Source organism: Scomber scombrus, chromosome 22 (genome assembly GCF_963691925.1).
Source record: "Scomber scombrus chromosome 22, fScoSco1.1, whole genome shotgun sequence".
Classification (NCBI taxonomy): domain Eukaryota; kingdom Metazoa; phylum Chordata; class Actinopteri; order Scombriformes; family Scombridae; genus Scomber; species Scomber scombrus.
The window spans coordinates 11,765,660-11,786,369 of record NC_084991.1 but is presented as its reverse complement, the minus strand read 5'-3'; the positions used below and the strand labels follow the sequence as shown (position 1 = coordinate 11,786,369).

General features: G+C 40.7%; 1 protein-coding gene across 3 annotated transcripts in view; it reads right to left on the bottom strand.

Moving 5' to 3' along the window:
- The window catches only part of grm8a (glutamate receptor, metabotropic 8a), a 230,335-nt gene that overhangs the window by 7,518 nt on the left and 202,107 nt on the right, over positions 1 to 20,710 (bottom strand). For 2 of the 3 annotated variants that reach the window (XM_062443400.1, XM_062443401.1), the window contains 3 exons: positions 18,951 to 19,097; positions 16,832 to 17,253; positions 15,636 to 16,002 (listed from right to left, as the gene is read on the bottom strand). In XM_062443400.1, coding sequence (XP_062299384.1) covers positions 15,636 to 16,002; positions 16,832 to 17,253; positions 18,951 to 19,097 — 936 coding nt within the window. The remainder of the gene's footprint in view (positions 1 to 15,635; positions 16,003 to 16,831; positions 17,254 to 18,950; positions 19,098 to 20,710) is intronic. The other variant, XM_062443402.1, reaches the window with a different exon arrangement.

Genomic DNA, 20,710 nt, shown 5'->3' with positions numbered 1-20,710 from the left:
ACTGAGCATAATCAGGCTCATGCTTGGAAAAGACAGGAAGAAAGAAATGTCTCAGTCAGTCTGTTGAAAATTGAAAAGTTTTGAGTCAGCCGAGCTGGGGTTTTTTTTTATCCAGGTCACAGCGAGGCCAACTTCTATTTACAGATGATGTTGTTAATATATTTGGAGATCGTATATTTCTGGTATATTTGACCAGATATGATATTGAGATTTATTTTCTCACAACAGTCATTATTTATAATATTAGCTAGTCATGACAACTAGGTTTTCAGAATGGGAAGATTTTTAAAGGGGGTGTATCTGAAAAGGGTGTAGATGAAGGAGTGAAGTGTGTTTGATGAACCCCCTGATGGATAAAGGATTCTCCTAGCATTAGTCCTGGTTGCTTTCTGGTATTTATAACATTTCTTCCTTGTCCACACACACACACACACACACACACACACAACCACACACACACACACACACACACACAAACACACACACACACACACACACGCACACACACACACACACACACACACACACACACAAACACACACACTTTTTGCAGGCCATTATGAATGTCATCTGCACTGGCAGTGAACATTCCAACTGAATGTAAAGCTTTAATATAATAGCTGCTTAAGGATGTAATTCCTGGGAGATATGACTGATCCTGAGAGACAAGCTGAATGGTAGTTTGGGCACCCATCAATAAGTGTAGAAAGAGCAGTCTTTTTTCACAGAAAACCCTCATGATAGCTAATACTGACACTGTTGATGGCTATTCTGGGTTGTCTTGGCTTTACTATAAATGGCAGTCTTGAAATAGGACGTACAGTTTCTGAACTCTACATCAGCAGCCAAATAATTAACCAATCTTCTGCAGACACTGCAATTTCCACACAATGATTTATACAGAAGGGGAGATATATGCGACATGTACATATTGAGGTAAAACTTAAAACATATAATATCAATAAAGAACAGCAATATCATGGATGCTGTGCACAATTTGTTGGCTCCTTGTTTTTTTCCAATACACATTTTAGCAAATATTGTAGCTTTCAGAGGACCTACATTCACTGAGAAACAATGCCAGCAACAGTGAGGTAACAATGGTGTTTATCACTGCTTTTTTAAACCAGGTTGTAGGGGATTTCTTTAGGCATTAAGCAGTTGGAACACAGACAAGCATGCATTCATGTGAACTCGAATGAGAAGCATGACTACAGAAACTCACATCAAACACACAAATCCCGGCTTGATATGCCAAGGCACAAAGCATTATCTGTCATTACACTACTTGTGTGATTACTGTATCTCCTTTCAAATGTGCCACAGAGCAAGCGAAGGGTGGTGAAATCAAAGAGCCCTGGCCAGTAGCATTCCCAAACATCGCCCGGCATCAGAGAGAGGAGGCGACAGGAAAGACAAAGAAAGAGATACAGATGGTGTGACTGTGAAATACAGTGTTGGTAAGTGGGAGAGAGGATAAATAAAGGAAATAAAAGAGAGGGGAAAAAATCAAGAAAAAAGACAAGAGAGCTGGGGGAGCTAGCAGTGGCTGAAAGGAAGTAGAAGTGGACAGAGAGATTAAGAGATAAAGAGAAAGGCACCAAAAACAAAGCAGTGTAGAAGGACAGTGACTGAACTGAGGAACAAAGTCCTGTATCGCTTGCTACAAAATTTCTCTAAAATCTTGATAGGAACTAGAAGTTTTGCATTGGCATCCGCCCTTCACTTGGACACTGCTGCAAAGAATCGCTGTGTATTTACATAAACTTGAACTCGTGCTCAACTTTCTGTTTGTCACCATGCCACTAAGTTCTCTCACCAGACATTCCTATGCTCTCAATGGCTTCTTGTCTCCCGGCTCTCATTTGAAATAAATGGCTTCTGGCTGCTTTGTTTCATGTCTCGAGTCAGCATGCGGTTGGACACAAAGAGAGCTACTGGGATATGAAAAACAGAAAGACAAGAAAAGCATTGTGCGTGACATCTTCTATTCCCAAAGACGCGTACTATCCTTCCATCTCCTCGCCATTCCCTCACTGTAAGATAGTGATCGTGCTATCACTAATGATTGGCTGACACTCTGCACTGCACTCCAAACTCCCTCTGAAAGGTTCTCGTCATCCCTCGCTCCCTGTTTTTTTTCTATTTCTTAATGCTTCTCTATTGGCGCTTTTCCACTACACAGTTTCAGCACGACTCGCCTCGACTCGGCAAGGTTCCTTTTCCATTACAAAAAAGTACCTACTCAACGTGGGCGGGGTCGTCATAGCACGGCTCCGCGAAACTACTGTGACCTCGTTTTATACGCGACACAAAACACATAAACAATGGAGGACATGGAGGCAGTGGTGTACTTGCTGCTGTATGTTGCTTTTTGTCTCACACAAAGCAAGAAAATTGAGCCGTATGGATGTAACTATGGTTGTAACGCTGCTGCCGGTATTTAAAAATGCCGGGTTTGATTCTTGTGCGGGACGGCTCATGACGCTTCCAGCGACAACTACCAATCAGCGGCCAGCAGTGCGTCGACGTCACATTTTAGTACCGACTTGGCTCGCTTGGAACCTCACCAGAGCAGGTACTAAAAAAGGACCAGGTACCAGGTACTTTCCCTAGTGGAAACGCAAAAAGAACCAAGGCGAGTCGAGGCGAGTCGAGGCGAGTCGAGTCGTGCTGGAACGGTGTAGTGGAAAAGCGCCATATGTCTGCCTCTTAGTCTCCCCAAACTCTCTCTGATTCTATCTTTCCGCCATCTCAACCTCCTTTCTCTATTTGTCTAGCGTATTTCTCCATCATTCTCCACATGATTAAACATGCTACCGTCTGCGCATGCTGATAATGAGTTTAGGTGTCCTTGATAAACGTCGTTCCAAACAGAACCTTTTTATGAGCGGGCGACTTTGCAGGCAGCCTGAGGGTCTTATGCGAACTTCACGCTCACTTTTTGAGTCAAAATCTCCTGGTTGTGTGTGTGTGTGTGTGGGAGAGAGAGACAGAGAGAGAGTCTCTCAGTTCCTCTAATTGACACCTCCTGTTCCTCTCCACTCACACCATGGGACCACTCATCATTTTAATCACCTGAGCCACAGGAGGGTGAAGAGATTTTATATTTATTTATTTTATTTTATATTTGAAAAATGGGACCAGTCATGACAGAAACAGTGTCTACCACTTCTGTAGATGAAATATGACATTTTTCTTTCTGATTTATCAGAGTAATCCAACACATGTCAGACTTAAAATTGAACAGCTTCTAGTTTTAAGATTCCACCTTCTGTTGTATTTTACATCCGCTACAAGCTGTGTTTCATTATACGTTTCATTTACCTGATGCATTTCTCTCGAGAAACTTTCTAGTAGGCAGTGAAATGCATCACCACGACCACGCATGGATCACTACAATAATAAGCTGCTTAGCATTACAGCTGTGTGACAGAAAACAAAAGACCTGAAGAACTGGGAGTATTTATTGTTAGTCATGCCAGTTTCACAGTTTTATACTGTCTTAGTGATCTATCTATCCATCCATGTAACAGAAGGAAATTAATCAAATTGTCAATGTCAGAATTTAGATACATGTCACAGCGCGATTGTGCTTTACTTTAAAGTTAAGTATTTATGTGTATCCCTGCTGAACCTATCTATATTAAAGAGATTTACTCCCAACCACAATAAAAGCTGGAAAAGAAAAATGCTCACAGTTTGTAACCTGACGGGCCAGATGGTTTGTTACCCAAAACCATCTGAGAAGTCGTCCTTGGAAACTGTTTGGAAAAGAGCAGGCACTTTCAAAAAAGACTTGGCAGGTGATTGGATGAACCATCTGTCTATAAGCGTCTCTCACCGTTTTACCTTGCGATGCAGCTGCGAGATGACGCAAGGATCTTCATAGGCTGCTGATTGGTCTGAATCACCGGTGGTTCGGACAAAAGGGTATAACTTTAAGCCTGACAAGATGGATTGTCGCGTGATCTCAGAACAGTTTGGACGTCTTGGAATAACTTCTAGGGCCACAGTGTGGAGTAACATCTACACAAAAGTTACCCCGATTACAGTAAGTGTTCAGTGGTCTCACTTAAGAACCCATTTTTGTCAAAAATGAATTAAGGGTAAGAGGAGTAGATGTCTTTTAAAATGCGTCCACATTAAATTGTTAACGTTTGTGGTTTTTCTTTTTTTATTATTCTCAATTTCTCACAATCCTTCTTTTCACAGCTTGTTAAATCTCCAAGTTAAACTTTTCCACAACGCCCATCACGCATTATTCCAACATGTCGCTGTGATGAAAAGCTCTTTTTAAAAAAAAGAAACAACCTCTGACACAGGATTCTCCACCATAATATTTTAACTTTGTGTCAGTGCAGTTTAATTGGGCCCAAGCGTGGTCACTGTTGTCCACGAGTGTCTCATTATCTTCTATAAAACAGCACTTAGAGATATTTTTTCTCCATCTAATCCATACTGGTCTAAGGTCTGTCTGTGTCATATAACAGTACACAGGGTATTTCTTAAAGTAATGTTACATCTGTGTTTGCTCTGCCACAGCTTGTTAGTGTAGCTCTTACTGACTTGCAGATCTGTGCAGGGTTTGGCCAGTAGTATCAAGTCAAATTTAGAGTTGTGCACAGAGGTCTCATTGTAATGCATGCTGTGAGAGTGGCCCTGTTGTGAAAGGCTCGCTCTCCTTCTCTCTCCCTCTCTCTCTCGCCCTCTCTCTCTCCTAACTGGCATGATAGTAACCCACTGTGCACAGCTCCAGCCAATTAAAATACCCAGCAAGGACTTGCATGGTGCATCATCAGTCAGCAGACTCCTGTCCAAGTTGTAGGAAAAAATGTTTCACACCACTGGCATGTAAAATGGATCCCTGCTCTTCTGTCATGGATGTTAAATGTGCCTATTTCAAAGGCTGATGTTATGCAATCTCAACAGAAATTGGTTTGGAAATGACACTAAACACACTTCCGACAGAAGGACTGAGTTGCACTACATACAGTAGTCCCAACCCTCTTTTGTAATTCTGATTAAATTAATAAATGAAGTAGAAATGAAGGTAATAAAATTGCAGTCTTTGTTTTCTGGCTAGTGGTCTCATGAATCTTTGCTTTTTAAAATTCTGGTTTTGTTCACAACAGCCCTCAAAGTCTTCCAATTTAACTTTGTTTTGAAATTACAAACTGCTGGCAATGGAAATGTCACCAGTCCCCCTGGCCTTACAAAGTCATCAACATATTGTTCCTTTCAACTCATTGTTGACTAGACTTTTTATTCCTAATTCAACCCAAATGCTTCCTGACACTTTCAGTGAGCGAGTGCCAAAATTGACAAGCCAACTACTTCTCATTCATTGCCAGCCAGTGGATGGCAGGTTATTGTGTCTGCACAGCGACAGCTTGAACTGCAGCAAACTTTAAATTTCTATCAGGATCAGCAGGGTCAGCAGAACAGCCACTAATTAAAATGGGATATCTACAATGGCATAATTTATCAAATTTTTTTTTGATTAATTTAGACAGATTATTTTGTCTAAATTATCTTCCTCATTGTTAATTAACACTGCATGATTTGCTTTAAATGAAACACATTTGCATTCATGTGTTTTACAGTTCTTTCAGTTAATAAACTGTAAAAATAATCAGGATTTAAAAGTCATGTATTATGAAATGTTAATAGACAACTAGTTAATCAGCTGTATTGGCTGTGTTGAGGCTTTATCTTCTCATGCATTTGAAATATTGTTTGCTTTGTCATGCAGTATTTGTATAGTCTAGTGGAGGTTGAAAACAACAGCACACCTGATGTTTGTTATTCTACTGTTGTTACAGAGATGTAAGTGTGATGGAAATGTTGCACCAGGCCTTGAAAAGGAATGTTGTTGAGAAGTTTGGATTTATAGTGTTCTTTGCTTGACTTTGCTCTATTGCTCCCCTGAGAGTTGCTGTGTATGTGCGTTAGTGTGTAACTGAATGTGTGTGGCTCCCCCTATGTGCACATGAACGTAGAGCACGCTTGTGTGTATGCATACGTTTTGTGTTAAGTCTGTGTGACTGTGTGCGTCTCCATGTGAGGTCCCCCCCCCGGGCGTCCCCCCACATCCTTCAACATCTCACTGTTTGATGTTGGGATCTGACACTTGCTGTCTGTCTCTCCCTATTTTCAGCCAAACGACCAAATCCCACCAGAACCCTGCAAAAGATTGCAAAACCCATCCCTTAAAAAATGAATGAAAAGCTTTCTTTTTTCCCCCCACACAGCCTGTTGAAGATAATCACCCCAAGGATTGGTGAATTCTGACAGAATAAAGACTACATGGAATTTAAACCCAGCTGAGGAAAGAAACATTTTTCAGATGTGATCTGCTCTCTATACATGTGCCATTGATACCTGTGCATTGCTAGGAGTTAGAAGGGTACGTGTATGGGAATATAGTGTTACATTGCATTTAAATTAGCAGTCAATGGGTGTTGGATTTCTAACTCATACCAAGAAAATAACATCTTGGTGGTACAAATTTGACATAATCCAATCTCTGTATTATGAATATTACTATGATACTGCCTATTGTATATATACATACATAAGTACATATATATTGCAATATATTACATTTTGTTATTTAATTATCACCATTATTATTTCTATTATTATTATTATCATTATGTTATGCCACATACTCATTATAACATCCTACCATACACAAACACAACATACCCTACCTGACATCTAATATCTTATTTTACAATAGTCTTATGTTATATCAAATTTAACATCTGTGATGAGAAGTAGTTACTTCACAAAAAGTAGCAACCTACCTGTTTTCTCTTAAGCACCCGATAAATTAGCACACCCCATACTGTATGTGTCTGATTAAATAATCATCCTGGTTTACTAATGCTGTGCTATAGGGTTTTTCAATCAGGTGTTGTGTACTTGTGGTATAACAAGAGGCTCTTAATTGTCCCTTCAATCATTCACTGTGTAGTTGCAATGATTACAGTAATGTAATTTTAATTTTAACTTTCCACAAAATGGTCAAACCTAATTATTATTATTATTTTTTTAAGTAAATGAATACCAATTTTAGCTAGTGCTCACATAATCAAATGCTAAATGAAGGGCAGTTTAATTCTGTTCTTCATTTTCATACTTTCATCCTTTACTTGAAAGACAGCTAGTTGAGATGATTTCTGACCACTTAACTTTAGTTGCGAATGTGGATTGGATTAAGAAAATAAGTAATTAACTATTTTTTATTTAACCAATTAGCTATTTTCCTGTTTGTCTCTCTGACCTGTATCATTACACTTATCTAAAGCTCTCACACTTCTGAATACAGCTGTTTACTCTTACTGTAATATAGTACACATACCATGTTCTGTAGGCTGTTAAAAAGCCTGTGACATGTCCTCCATTACTCTCTTTGTCTCTCTTTCAGTGTTTCAGTTACATCATCCGCATCTTTGGTTTACGTTTATATCTCGATATCCTGCTTCCCTCTCTCTTGTTCATCTAAAGATCGTGATGGTTCAGTGTATCCCACCCTCCTCTGACTTTTGGTCTGCTATTAGTTGTTAATGTCAGTCTCACTCTACACTCCCACACTCTGCTTCGTTATTTCTTTGCTGCATTATTGCATGTTCGCCCTTGCTGCCTCCTTTTCTCCCACTCTTTCCCACCCTTATTTCCTTCTTTCATCCTCCAGCTTTCCCTTTTTTTGTCATTGTTTCAGCCCCCCTTCTCTCTCTCATCACATAGCCTTACTCTCCATCCCTGCCATTCTCTCTCCCAACCTCTTCAGATTACTGCAGATTGATAACCCCAGTTACTCCCGGTAAGGATCCGGGCGGTCACTAGTTCTCCGCCGGGACCACAGTCGCAGCCATAAATCTGTCTGAAGACGGTGAGCGGTGACACTGTGTGTATATGTGTGTGTGCGTGGTGTGAGGGGCAGAGATAGATTTGTGAGGTAGAGAGATAGATTGTGTGTGTACTTTATATACTCCTGAGGACCAAACGCAATCACGGGGAACGGGAAAAAATGAGGAATGTTACTCAAAGTGAGTCCATTTGCCATTCTTCACATCATAAAGGGGCTATTTTGAGGTTAGGACCCTTGGATCCTGCTTTGGACAAAGACAGTGTGTGGGTGTGTGTGTGTGAGAGAGAGAGAGAGAGAGAGAGAGAAGGGGAATGTGTCAGAGAAATGATGTGAATGGGAGGCCTTGAGAGACACTAAATGTATGGGTATGTATGAATAGCAGTTTCAGTAGCTTAAACTGTGAATTCATTGTGTACAGCACAAGCAGCTCTGTCCTTCCATTACAGCATTGCAGAATACATTCTGTTCTCACACTTAGCCTGTACAACATACCTCGTTGTTTCACTCTGTACTTTCTAATGTAGATCAAAATGTTCTTATCCATGCCTCAGAAAGGAAATATTTCCATAAAAACAGGACATTTTCCCAAAGAACTGAGGGCGGCTATAAGTCCTGTGCTTGCAAATCTGAGGTTTTAACTGCATGATGCGAAAATCTCCTACACTGATACACAAACATCACTCACAAAACAAAACAAAAATACACATGCTGTTAAATAAAAGACACACGCTTGCACATGCACATAGAGAGTGGGTTTGTAAGAAGCAGCAGGGTGGTTGCTTCTTCCTCAGTCGGAGGCAGGAGATAACAAGCTGACCATATTTAAGACATCTTGAGAACAGGAGAGGTGGCTCACACAGAGAAAGGGAGAGAGCTACGAGAGAAGAGAGGGGTGGGAGAAAAAAGAGATAAAAGAAAGATGGTCCTCTGCCCATAGTGTCAGGCAAAGGAACGATGCAGCAGACACAGAGAGAGATAGTAGGAGAGAGGATGTACCCTGTGGTTAGGGCTTTACAACAAGCAGAGAGGCAGAGGGAAGCACACAGGCATGTACACACACACACACACACACACACACACACACACACACACACACACACACACACACACACACACACACAACCTTTCCCATTTCTGCAGGGTGCAGCAGAAACTGTTTGGAGCCGGCAGCCTCTGCGTGGTAGCATGACCTATTTCAAAACAATACTTCCCTGGTTGGTGATGGTTAAGAATCCCTCTCACTCTCTCCCTTTTTCTTGATTTATTGCTCACAGTCTTATTCTGTGTCTCTCTATATGTCCCTTCTCTTTTTCTGTAACTTTCCCTTTCAATTTATATCTCTCTCGCTTCCTTCTCCTATGTCTGTTCCTCTCCCCTCTCTCTCTCTCTGGCTGCTGTGACTCAGAGCTGTGTTGAGTATTCAGAGGAGAGGAGTGTGAGGGACAGGGCATGAGCAATGGAGAGGGATGAGAGAGGGGGTCAAGGAAGAAAGGAGGAATAGGAGAAGTGAAGCATAGGAGAAAGTAAATGTGTGTTAAATGTGTCAGCTACACATTTAAATTTAAATTTTAAAATGTTACATTTAAATCCAAACAATTAGGTCTCAGTGTTAAATGCAAGGATTGTATTCACTCCAGAAGCTATGAAGGAATCATGTATTTCCTTAGGTAGAAGGTTATGCATTGCACTCCTTGTTATATTAGCTCAGACTGTGCCCTCTAATGGACTGTATAGGCTTCACCACTCTATTCTGCTCTCACTGTACCACACAGAAGATCCTTGCTTCTTCAGCCTGTAAACCCTGACCTAGGAAGAGGCAGGCTGATGGTCTTCTCACTCATAAAAACTTAAAATAGAATTTCAAACACACACCCAAGGTGGGCCATGGACAGAAACCGGGAAAATGACAAAAGGAGGAAGCTATAATGATGCACATAATGATGTTGAACATGACTTTATATACAATAGTATACAAAAAAGACTTCTGCTGATGGATTCTGAAGACAAGACACCCCCTAATAAGAAAACAGCTTCAAAACCAGACCAAAACTGATCATCATCAACCAGAAGTCAGTGGACGACTGTAGAAAGATTAACAAGGCTGTTCACATCTGAACTCAGAGAAGATTAAAATGCTCCCACATCAAAGCAGGACCATAACTTGACTACTATATATCGTTATCTGCATGTATGTCGGCAGAATAGTAGCAAGAAAATGCCTATTTATGTTTGAGGTCATCTGAACAGTATCTCCAGTTTTTACCAGAGAGGGCTGACAAGTTAATAGTTTAATTGTGAGAGGTCCAGCTCAGTATCTCAGCCACAAATATTTAAACAAATTACAGTAGTCTAGATTATTTGCTTTTGTTGTATGTTTATGTTGTAAAAAATACTATCGGCTGATATATTGTTGTTGTTTTCAAAATCCCAAATATTGATACCAGCAATGGCCTAAAGAAATTGGGTATAAGTCTGGCTCCGTCCGACCACAGTTACCCTGAAAAGAAGCACTGAAGCAAACATGACAGAGTGTGATTGAATGCCGCCTACAAAACCCAGTCTCTGATACAACAGGCATTTGAAATGCTTTTGTTGGAGGGGACTTCTTCAAAAGCCCAAATGTCATTAACAAATTAACCACTGCTGTGAGCATCTCAATATTACACAGCAGGCACAGGACATGTTACTGATCAACAAGAACATCTGATGTCATAGGTTTGCTCCTGCTTAGTATCTAAGTTATATTAGACACAAACTAATTTTAATTAATCATGTAAAATGATTACAGCAGTTAAATCTTACTGTGTATCAGGATACAGATTACATTAAAGAATGATTAGGAAGATGCAGTGCACAGCAAAGTTAATCCTAATGTGAATTATGATGTGAGTCCATCTCTGTTGTTATAGCCCCTTCCTCCTCCCCCCTTCTCAAACCAAAATCTACATAGCTGTAACACCCCTGCCTCTGAAACCAACCTTATGCCCTTGGTAGAGCTCTCCTCATTAAAGCCCCATCAGCGAGTCACATCATTACCTGTTTATTCCTTTCACTCCTCTCTCTCCTCCCTCTCTTCTGCTCTCTCTGTTAGCCAGCCAGCTGCCACATACTCCAGAGGATATTCCAATTAGAAACAACACACACAGACACACAAATGTGCACTGGTGGATATTCCAATTAAATACAACACACCAGACAAACACACTGAAACGTAAGTACGCATACAGTAGCTGGTGGACATTCTAATTAGCTGAATAAACATGGCATGGATGCTGCTCAGCCCATCCACTAGGACAGGAGGCTTCAACACATACATAAAACAGGTATGCACACACAGACATACAACACATGAATGGATGTGCATGTTTATAGAGACATAAAAACACACCCAAATGGCTTCTGCAGCCACATGAACACACTCTAAAGGTGTGATGATGCAAACACACAACACATCAGCACCTACAAATGGTCACAGGACAATATATGTGAGCTCATGGACTCGCAAACATAAGCTGCCTCAGTGTTACTCACCAAAGTAGCTTAAAAGTCAGAGAAACTGCCAGCAGACTGGATTAATAATAACAATAACTTCAATTTGTATAGCTCCTTTCAAGGGACCCAAGGACACTTTACACATAGCGAGGCAGACAAAACAAGTAATACAATAACACAATATAGTAATAGCAATGACTGTCGGGAATGAGAGAATCAACTAGAGACCATAGGCCTTGGTGAACAGGTAAGTTTTCAGGGCTTTTTAAAAGAAAAAAAGTATCCAAGGTGCAGCGTTGTGGATCTGTGCTGGGAGAGAGTTCCAAAGGGTGGGGGCTACCACAATGATAACTCTGTTCCCAAAAATCTGCAGGCTATTGTAGGGGGTGGAAAGCAGGCCCATATGTGAGGACCGCAAATGAGGTATAGGGGTGGAGGAGGTACTTTGGGGTAAGGGTAGGGCTGGGCGATAAAACGATAGCGATATATATAGAGATAGACACGTAATCAATATCAATAAAAAATAACTGTAAATAATGAATGATGAGCTAATGAAAATACAACCGTTAATGCTGTATGTTGTACAGAAACATGATTGTGTGTTGATCAGAAGTATTTAAGACACTAGTAGCTGTGATGTTTCAGTATTTACAGACCAAACTGATGTTGAAGCGTGATGTGCAAAAGCTTGACTAAGGTGCAGTAGTCTATTTGCGCACAGTGACAGCTCTGATGAAAAGTTTTTGGGACTCGAGTAAGCACACAGGTAAACACTGTATTGAATAAGTAAACTGTGTTCTTTTAAAAGGATTAATTGAAACTCAGCCTAACCCAAACCTGGTCAGAGTTAATATATCCGTCCAGTTCACTTAAATCATTATCAACACACTGTTTCAGTTGTAATCTGTGTGTTTTAATTGTGTTTCTAATAAAAGTAAATTGAGAAAGTTTTGGAGTCTAAAAATATGTGTTTATAAATGAATAACTACTGGTGCATTCAAATGAACCAGTCTTTAATAGAAAAGCATTTTTCCCAGCATGAGACCCTACAAAATAGACACCGTTTTTTAGAGTATGTGTACATTTATTTATCTGAGTACTTTTCATGGTTGTGTTGGACTTTTTTTCCCCCTGTCTGCCTTGATTGATAACAGGTGAATAAACAGGCGACTGACACTTTTATCGTGATACGGTTTTCAGCCATACCGCCCAGACCTAGGTAAGGGCATACAGAGATGTGTAGGTGAGGCAGATGGATTTTGTAGGTGATGCAGCACTTGACCGGGAGCCAGTGAGGGTGAGAGTGATGTGCTGCCAGGGTTTGGTGCTAGTGAGAACGCTGGCACCTGAGTTCTGATTATACTGGAGCCTGTCCAGGGCTTTGCTCAGTACCATACACAGGACTCCATCGTAATAATCCAGACAGGAGGTGATGAAGGCATGGATAAGGGTCTCTGCCACAGAGTTAGAGAGCAATGACCTTAATCTGGATATGTTTTTGAGGTGGTAAGAAGCAGATTTGATGCTGGATTTGAAGTGTGACTGGAATGAGGGTAGCATCCAAAATAACACCCGGATTGCAGACTTCTGGGAAGATGGCGATCTCCAGCCTTCGAGAGCAGCGCCTTGGGAGCTACAACCATGAGCTCTGTTTTGTTGCTATAGAGCTTGAGTAGATTAGATTACAGTCACATTTTTATTTTGTGCAGGCAGGTGACAAGGGACTGTGGGGGGAGCTGAGCGGATTGTTTAGTACTGAGACATAGTAGTGTATCATCAGCATAGCAGTGGAGGCTTAGACCATGGTTGCAGATGATCTGACCAATGGGGGGTATGTAGATGATAAAGAGGAGGGGCCCAAGCATAGGGCCATAAGGCATGCCTTGGTTGACTGGGGCTGGGGTGGAACTGACATGTAACAGCCAGGTCATATTTGCATAAATGTGGCAGAACGAGAAAGGTCATTGCTTAAAGAAAAACAAAAAACATAGAGAGAGAGCGCAAGAGAGAGTAAATCAGTGACTCACTTAAAATGTATTGCACAACTCCAAAACTGTGGTTTCTAGTGGCAAAAAAATGAGAGTGAGCTAAGGAAAAACACTATGAAACATCCAGCAAGAGTATGATTTCCCTGATGTGTGATAAGACAGGATCACTTTGATGTCAGCTTTTTGCCATGCAACAGAGGCGGGCACCCGCCTTGAAAGGAAAATGGGCTGAGACGCTTGGAAAAGGGAGAAATGAAAATTACAACTTACACTCCAAAATATGCAGAGACAATGAAAGGCAGTTAGGGAGGGGAGGAAAGACTTGAAGCTCCAGTGGACACACACAGTTGGTACACAGTTGATATGTAGAAAAGGACAGAATGGGAGAGAATATTGACAGATTATGAAGCACTCAAAATGACACCCTTTGTTTTCCTCTAAAACACACAGTTGCAAGTAAACTGAACGCAAGTTATTTAGAGCTGTACATTCATTTGATTGATTTGTTTTCTAAACAGCGTGAGGTTTATGATCTGGAGCTCTAATGAGTGAGTGTGTTCATGTTGATACTATCTGTTAACACTCATTACAAAATGGTTGTTTATGGCTTCTCTATCCACTGTATGAACACTTTTACAGTATTCAAAGATGCATGCATTTAGCATTGTGATGCATTGTATTTCAATGTGTGAGAGTGTTTTATGGTTAAAACCAGAATAGTTGCAGCACCGATATATGGAATCAATAAACCACTGCTGCAATAGCTCTGGTATAAATACATTGATTTTCTATGTGCAAAGTGTTACGAATCACATTAACTGTTTGTGTGTGTGCTCATGCCTGTCAAACCGACTATTTCTAAACTGATACAGTTAAAAAGACACATTCTTATAGGCTTTAACGCAATCACTTACATGATAACAGTTTTCTAAATGCAGTGATCCAAACATTTTTGCTTACAACCCCCAAAACAAGCGATAACTCCTTGTGACCCCACACATGACCTTAGTGTGGACATGGACTGTGAGGAATTAAAGTAAAAAAAAGTGATGTTTCCCTCTTGCACTGTTTTATTTGGAGGATTTTAAAGTATCCAGCCTTTCAAATGAAAAGGGCAAAAGACAGATCCCCAAGATTTCTTTCTTTTTATTCATTTAATAATTGTGTGACCCATAAGACTTTCTCTCTGTATTTATGTGTGTGTGCATATAAAAGCTGCTGCCATACAATTTAAAACTTCCAATAATTTCCTGTTAATGCATAATGAAACTAGAACATTTATTAGGTGAACCGTAAAACACAGACACCTCCACCTCATGAACACTACATCTTACTCACATCAGCCATCAATAATTGACTAAAGGTAGGAAGAATAAGCTCTACATTTCAAACCTCTATAAAAACTTGGACGAAGACATAGATCCAGTCAATCAGACAGACAGAAAATCCTCTTGTACTCACGGGGGATTGTTGGGAGATTTAGGAGTCTGAGCCATTAGTATAGCTGCAATTGTAAAACATATCTCAGTGCCAAGAGATGCAGTTTTGATCTACCGAAAAAGTTTTCAGGGAGGGAGAGAGAGCTTTCTGCCATAGTAATACATGCAAATTTATGACTCAAAAAAAGCGATTCCAAAACTTAATAACGCTGCAAAATGTGCTCAGGAGAGTTAAGCCTTGCTCACAGAAAGCTCATAAACCACACTATGACAACCTACATGCCAGTGAATTGTTATCTTATAAAAGATATCAAACAAAATATATATACAGCCTCAGACAAAATCATCTAAATCCATTCCCCCCTCTCTATGGAGTCTGATACACACACACACACACACACACACACCACACACACACACACACACACACACACACACACACACACACACATACACACACACACACACACACACACACACACAAACCAGTGAAACACAAATTCAACCTGCACTCATCTTTCATAAGATGATGCCCTGAAAGAAAATTGCTTTAAATCCCAAAAAGGTCATATGCAGGGTAATCCAGTGGAAAGTCAGGCGGGCTAGCAGACACACACACACACACACACACACACACACACACACACACAAACACACACACACAATGGTATCATCCTCTTTGCAGACTGAGAAACCCTAAAGATGATGGGATGAAGTACAGACATCTATATACTCTTACTGCCTATAGAGTGTAGTTCACAAAGCAAATGTCAAAAATAAAGGTTGAAGTATGCAGGTTGGGAATATAGTGAGAGAAAAAAAACAAAAAACACTCACCCTCTCTGCAGACTGTGACGTGCCAAAGAAGATGGGTATGAACGCCAGCCAGATGATGCAGGTGGTGTACATGGTAAATCCGATGGGCTTGGCCTCATTGAAGGTTTCGGGAACGCCTCGCGTCTTGATGGCGTAAACTGTGCACGTCACCATCAGCAGGATGGAGTAACCCAAGGAGCAAATGAGGGACAGGTCAGAGATGTCGCATTTGAGGACGCCACGCGCCGATGTGGGGTCCTGGGTCCGCTGCTCGCCGTAGTCCACGACGGTGTGAGGTGGGTCGACCGCGAACCAGATGAAGACACCCATCAGCTGAACCGAGATGAGGGAAAAGGTGATGACGAGCTGGGAGGCGGGGGAGATGAACCTGGACGAGACACGGTTTTTTAGAGTTAGTGGTTTCATTTTGACCAAATCAACCAATGCTTGAAAAATGTGCATTTATAGAAGGGTAGAAAGAATAATATCCACCAAACAGGTTCAGTTTCACTTACACCCTTGGTGAGGAAACCACCTGCTCCCTCTTTCAAGCCTTGGCTTAGAGGATGCTAAGAGTTTGAATACTTTGAGGTACAACACTGACTAGACCCAAAACAAAGCCTTAAAATCCTCTATGCAGAAAGTTATTTTAAGTTAACTTCCTAATGCTGTGTGTCATAATGCTGTTACCTCAGTTGTGTTGCAGTTTTTGTTTAATTTATGTACTGTTTTTTCTTGTTTTTTTTCTGCTTGTATCTAATTATTATTTTTTTTAAACATGAAATATGAGTTATAGCAACACAATAATATCAACTCCAGTCCAGCTGGATGGATAAAAAAAACAAAAAAAACAGATGGCTATCTGGCTAGAGAGGACATTAACCTGTGTCTATTAAATCTTGCATTAACATTTTAGCCACTTAGTTGATGCTCTCTGCCAGAGTCACTCGCTCTGAGTGCAAACAGTACAATAGGTGAGTGTAAGTTCATAGCTGATAAATAATGTATGAAAAAAATAATGATGGATAATGATTGCAGGCAGCTTAGTAAGGAAGAAGTGGAGGTTAAGTCTACATTTGAATACACGCGCCACCACAGAAAAAAATTTACTTACAGCAACCTTGAGTGCCACTACACTCACAGAAGTCTACGGCTACACATTCACACAGAGGGCCAAGAGGAGTGTGCGCATAATGACAGACAAGCGTTGTCCTCACCTGGGTGCTGTTACAGATTTCTTCCCTTGTTCAAAAATGCGGTGTATCCTGTTGGTTTTGGTGAGCAGTGCTGCATAGCTGAAACACATCCCCAAGCCCAAGAAAATCCTCCTGAATGAACAGACCCCCACGTCCGGCGTTGCGATCATAAGGAACGTGATGGCGTAACACAGGAAGATTCCTGTTAGTAGCACGTAGCTCATCTCCCGGCCTGACGCTCGTACGATGGGGGTGTCGTTGTACCGAACGAAAGTGACAATGACGAAAGAGGTGGCGATGATCCCCAGCATGGAGATGAAGACAGGGACGACAGCCCAGGGGGAATGCCACTCCAGCTTGATGATGGGAATGGGAACGCAGCCGGTGCGGTTGGTATCAGGTCGCATCTCATATGGGCACAACTCACAGGTAAACTCTGAAGCCTGGTGAAGAGAGTTTGGAAATGTACATTAAAGGTTTGTCATATAATCAGAAATATTTGTTTCTTGTCTCCCATGCTTTCATCCAAAAAACATTGCAACGATGGATGCATCGACTACGCAGCGGACGCTAAACTATATGTAATCTACCACTGAAGACAATCCTTAAGGGGAATAACATTGGACACATGTTTTTACACTTGCTCTAAAGTCACATGCTTGTTTCTGTCATGCTGCTATACTTTTTTCCATTCTGCTAAAATCCCAAATCTACAGTAAATGTGTCAACAGATTATTGATTTTACAGCAACTGCATGCATCTGCAAATTGAGTATTGATTGTTCCCTCCGACAAGCATCGCCTGCTGCTGCTATGGCTGATATTTTCTTTTGCCTTTATGGATTCCTGAACAAGGGAACTCTTTGCACATATACTTACATCCTCATGGATTTTCTAACTTAATAGGAAGGATGATGGTTTGCCAAATTGTCCCCAACCGTGATATAATTAACATGGGGGATGTATCTTTATAATGTGTGATCAGTCCCTTCTCCCTTACCTCAAATTATGTACTTCCATTTGGTATAATAGCATCTGTGGGGTTCTTCCTGCATATATAAATCTAAATGGGCCACCTAAGTGGCTCACTTTTTTGATTGCCTGAAATGAGTTGAAACAAAAAACCCTGATTGCTATATGGGGGACAAATCTACCGTAGAGCAGAGTAAGCAGGCAAAAACTGTCATTGAGCAGATGCATGCATAGAGTAGCATGTTTATAATGTCACAAATCTTGTAGTTCAATCTCCCCCAACAACTAAATCTGAGTGTGGCTTTAATAAATGCTTTAGTAAAACATACACAGGAAGTTCTGCTATGGTTATTTGATATGACTTGGTTGTAAGTTTTAAATAATTAAACTGGATAGACTGAGCTAAGAACTGTTGGCTTTCACCTCTTTTAAAATCATCTAGGTTAAGTTACAAGACAGGAAAAAAACACTTTTCTTGTTCTAATTCTGCACAAAAAAAAAAGGACGTTAATGGAAAGCTACAGTGAAGAAGCATTGATGCAAAAAGACAATCTGCTACTGATGATTCTGCAGAACACCCTGCCAGTGACTGTCAGAGTACAACAACAGAATGTATTACACAGGACTGTTGTTTGGTTTCGTGGTTTGAGAAAGTTTCAACTGTGCATGTTTTTTTAAATGGTCACTACAATGTCTATGACTGAGTGACATAATTGAATTATGTTTAAGGTGTATTTTTTCTGCCTGAAACCTGTGAACCGTGTAATGCAAGTTTTCAGACAGTGTACAATTTGGTAGGACGTTTCAGGAAACTGTTTCGGATAATGTTAAAGTAAAAAGAAAAAAAAAAGGTTCCTAGAAATAAATGGTCTTTCATGAACTATGGTAACTTTTGCAATCTGATCATTAATTTTGTGCAAAGTATTACAGTGTCTGTCCATTGACTACTGATTAAGCCTTTGGCTAATTCTGGCACATTTACAGCAAAGTTTATTAATGTGCATTGTCCGTTTTAAATAAACAAATGATGAAACAATGTAAAAATATGTATAGCAATATAAGGAATACCATTAATCTAACTGAGATATCAGTGACAGTGTGTATAGCTTATTTTCTTGCTTTGGTTCAACCCCTAAGTCTTAGTGGCTGTTATTGTTCCAGAGGTCTACCTGATAGTGGTATCCCTCACAGCGCTCACAGTGCCAGCAGCAGGGTACACCTTTAACCACTTTCTTCCTTTCACCCGCACGGCATGGGATGCTGCATACAGATGCCGGGAGAGATGGGTCACCCGTCCTCCAACGCATGTCCTCAACCTAGAAAAGAATCAGAGGAGACAGAAAAATCACACCCTCTTGCGAGACATTATGTGTCACAAATATTGGCAACCATCTGCTGAAGCAGATATAACTGTGTATGAACAGTCCTTTAATGCTCAGTTGTCTCTGTACCTGCAGAAAGTGTGTCTTCAGGGCAACTTGGAGAGCAATTAGCACAAGCGCATCCTCTGATCGTTTTCCTGAGTGCTGCCGAGCACAAAACTAACACCATCTAGTCTGGAAGCCAACAATCAGACCATAATTAAATCTGGCACAAATAGGCCATCTGTATTTCCTTCTCTCTATCTATCTCTCTCTCTCTCTCTGTCTCTCTCTCTCTCTCTATCTATCTCTCTCTCTCTGTCTCTCTCTCTCTCTCTCTCTCTCTCTCTCTCTCTCTCTCTCTCTCTCTCTCTCTCTCTCTCTCTCTCTCTCTCTCTCTCTCTCTCTCTCTCTCTCTCTCTCTCTCCTCTCTCTCTCCCTCTGTGTGTGTGTGCGCGCACATATGTTCCTCCATGTGTGCATTTTGTTTGTTTGTGCTTGTGTCATGCTGGTATAATATAGTGAATCCCTGAGCTTTCCCTAAGTTTGTCTGTGTGTGTGTATATGTGTGCATTTTAATTTGTTGTTATGTGTGCGAGTGTTGGTAATAAACTCTGTCATTAAACTGAGTCCCTTCGGTTCACCCGTTGCCAAGGGTGCTGAGTAAAATGGAGCATTACTGTTTTAAAAAGACACACAATCTACCAGTCCAACAAAAACTAGTTAGTTTAGAGGAAAAACTCATCAGGGACAGAGAAAACGGTCTTGATTTGATCATTGACACACATAGAAACGTTATCACTTGCATCATTTAAACAATATTGAGTTACTGGCTGTTTACATCTTGGTGTTGCAAATATATCTGTCTGGAGAAATAATGTAATGATAAAGAAACAGTGTAATGTATGTTTGTGCTGAAGAGCAAATTAGCTTTGCTTGAAACTTTTTAAACACACACACACACACACACACACACACACACACACACACACACACACCTAACAATACCCATAAATTATGCACTACGCATAACAACATAGGCCCAATCATGAACCTTTCTTCCATTAATTAAATAGCTGCATAAGGATTGTGCTTTAATGATTAACAACCAACCCAATGGTGTGTGTGTGAATGTAGGTCTGATTTATACTAAAAATACAAATACAAAAAGTTCATTTACTATTCCAAACATTTACCACAAAAACTGGCTTGACTTGCACTTTATACCGATGAGCATCCAAACAGTTTGTTGATCGTGAAAAACTTTCACATGCCACCATCACAACATCTGCAACTGAGCCTTCAAATCCAACTGGATTGTTAAACAAATCAAATACATCTGTTAATTTTTCAACTGTCAAAGTGCCCAGTCGTGTGTGTCTTAACTGTGAGGTGTCCTGTGTGTTGCTGCAGTCTCTCGATCGCTCTCTCTCACTCTCCCTCAGTCAGTCAGGCCGTCCATCAAGCAGAAAACATTTAATGTCTATTAGTCTTCTCATCTGTCATCTGGCCTTTTTAATGAAGTCCTGTGTGGATTTATAACACCAAGCATTCCACCGTGCTCAAGG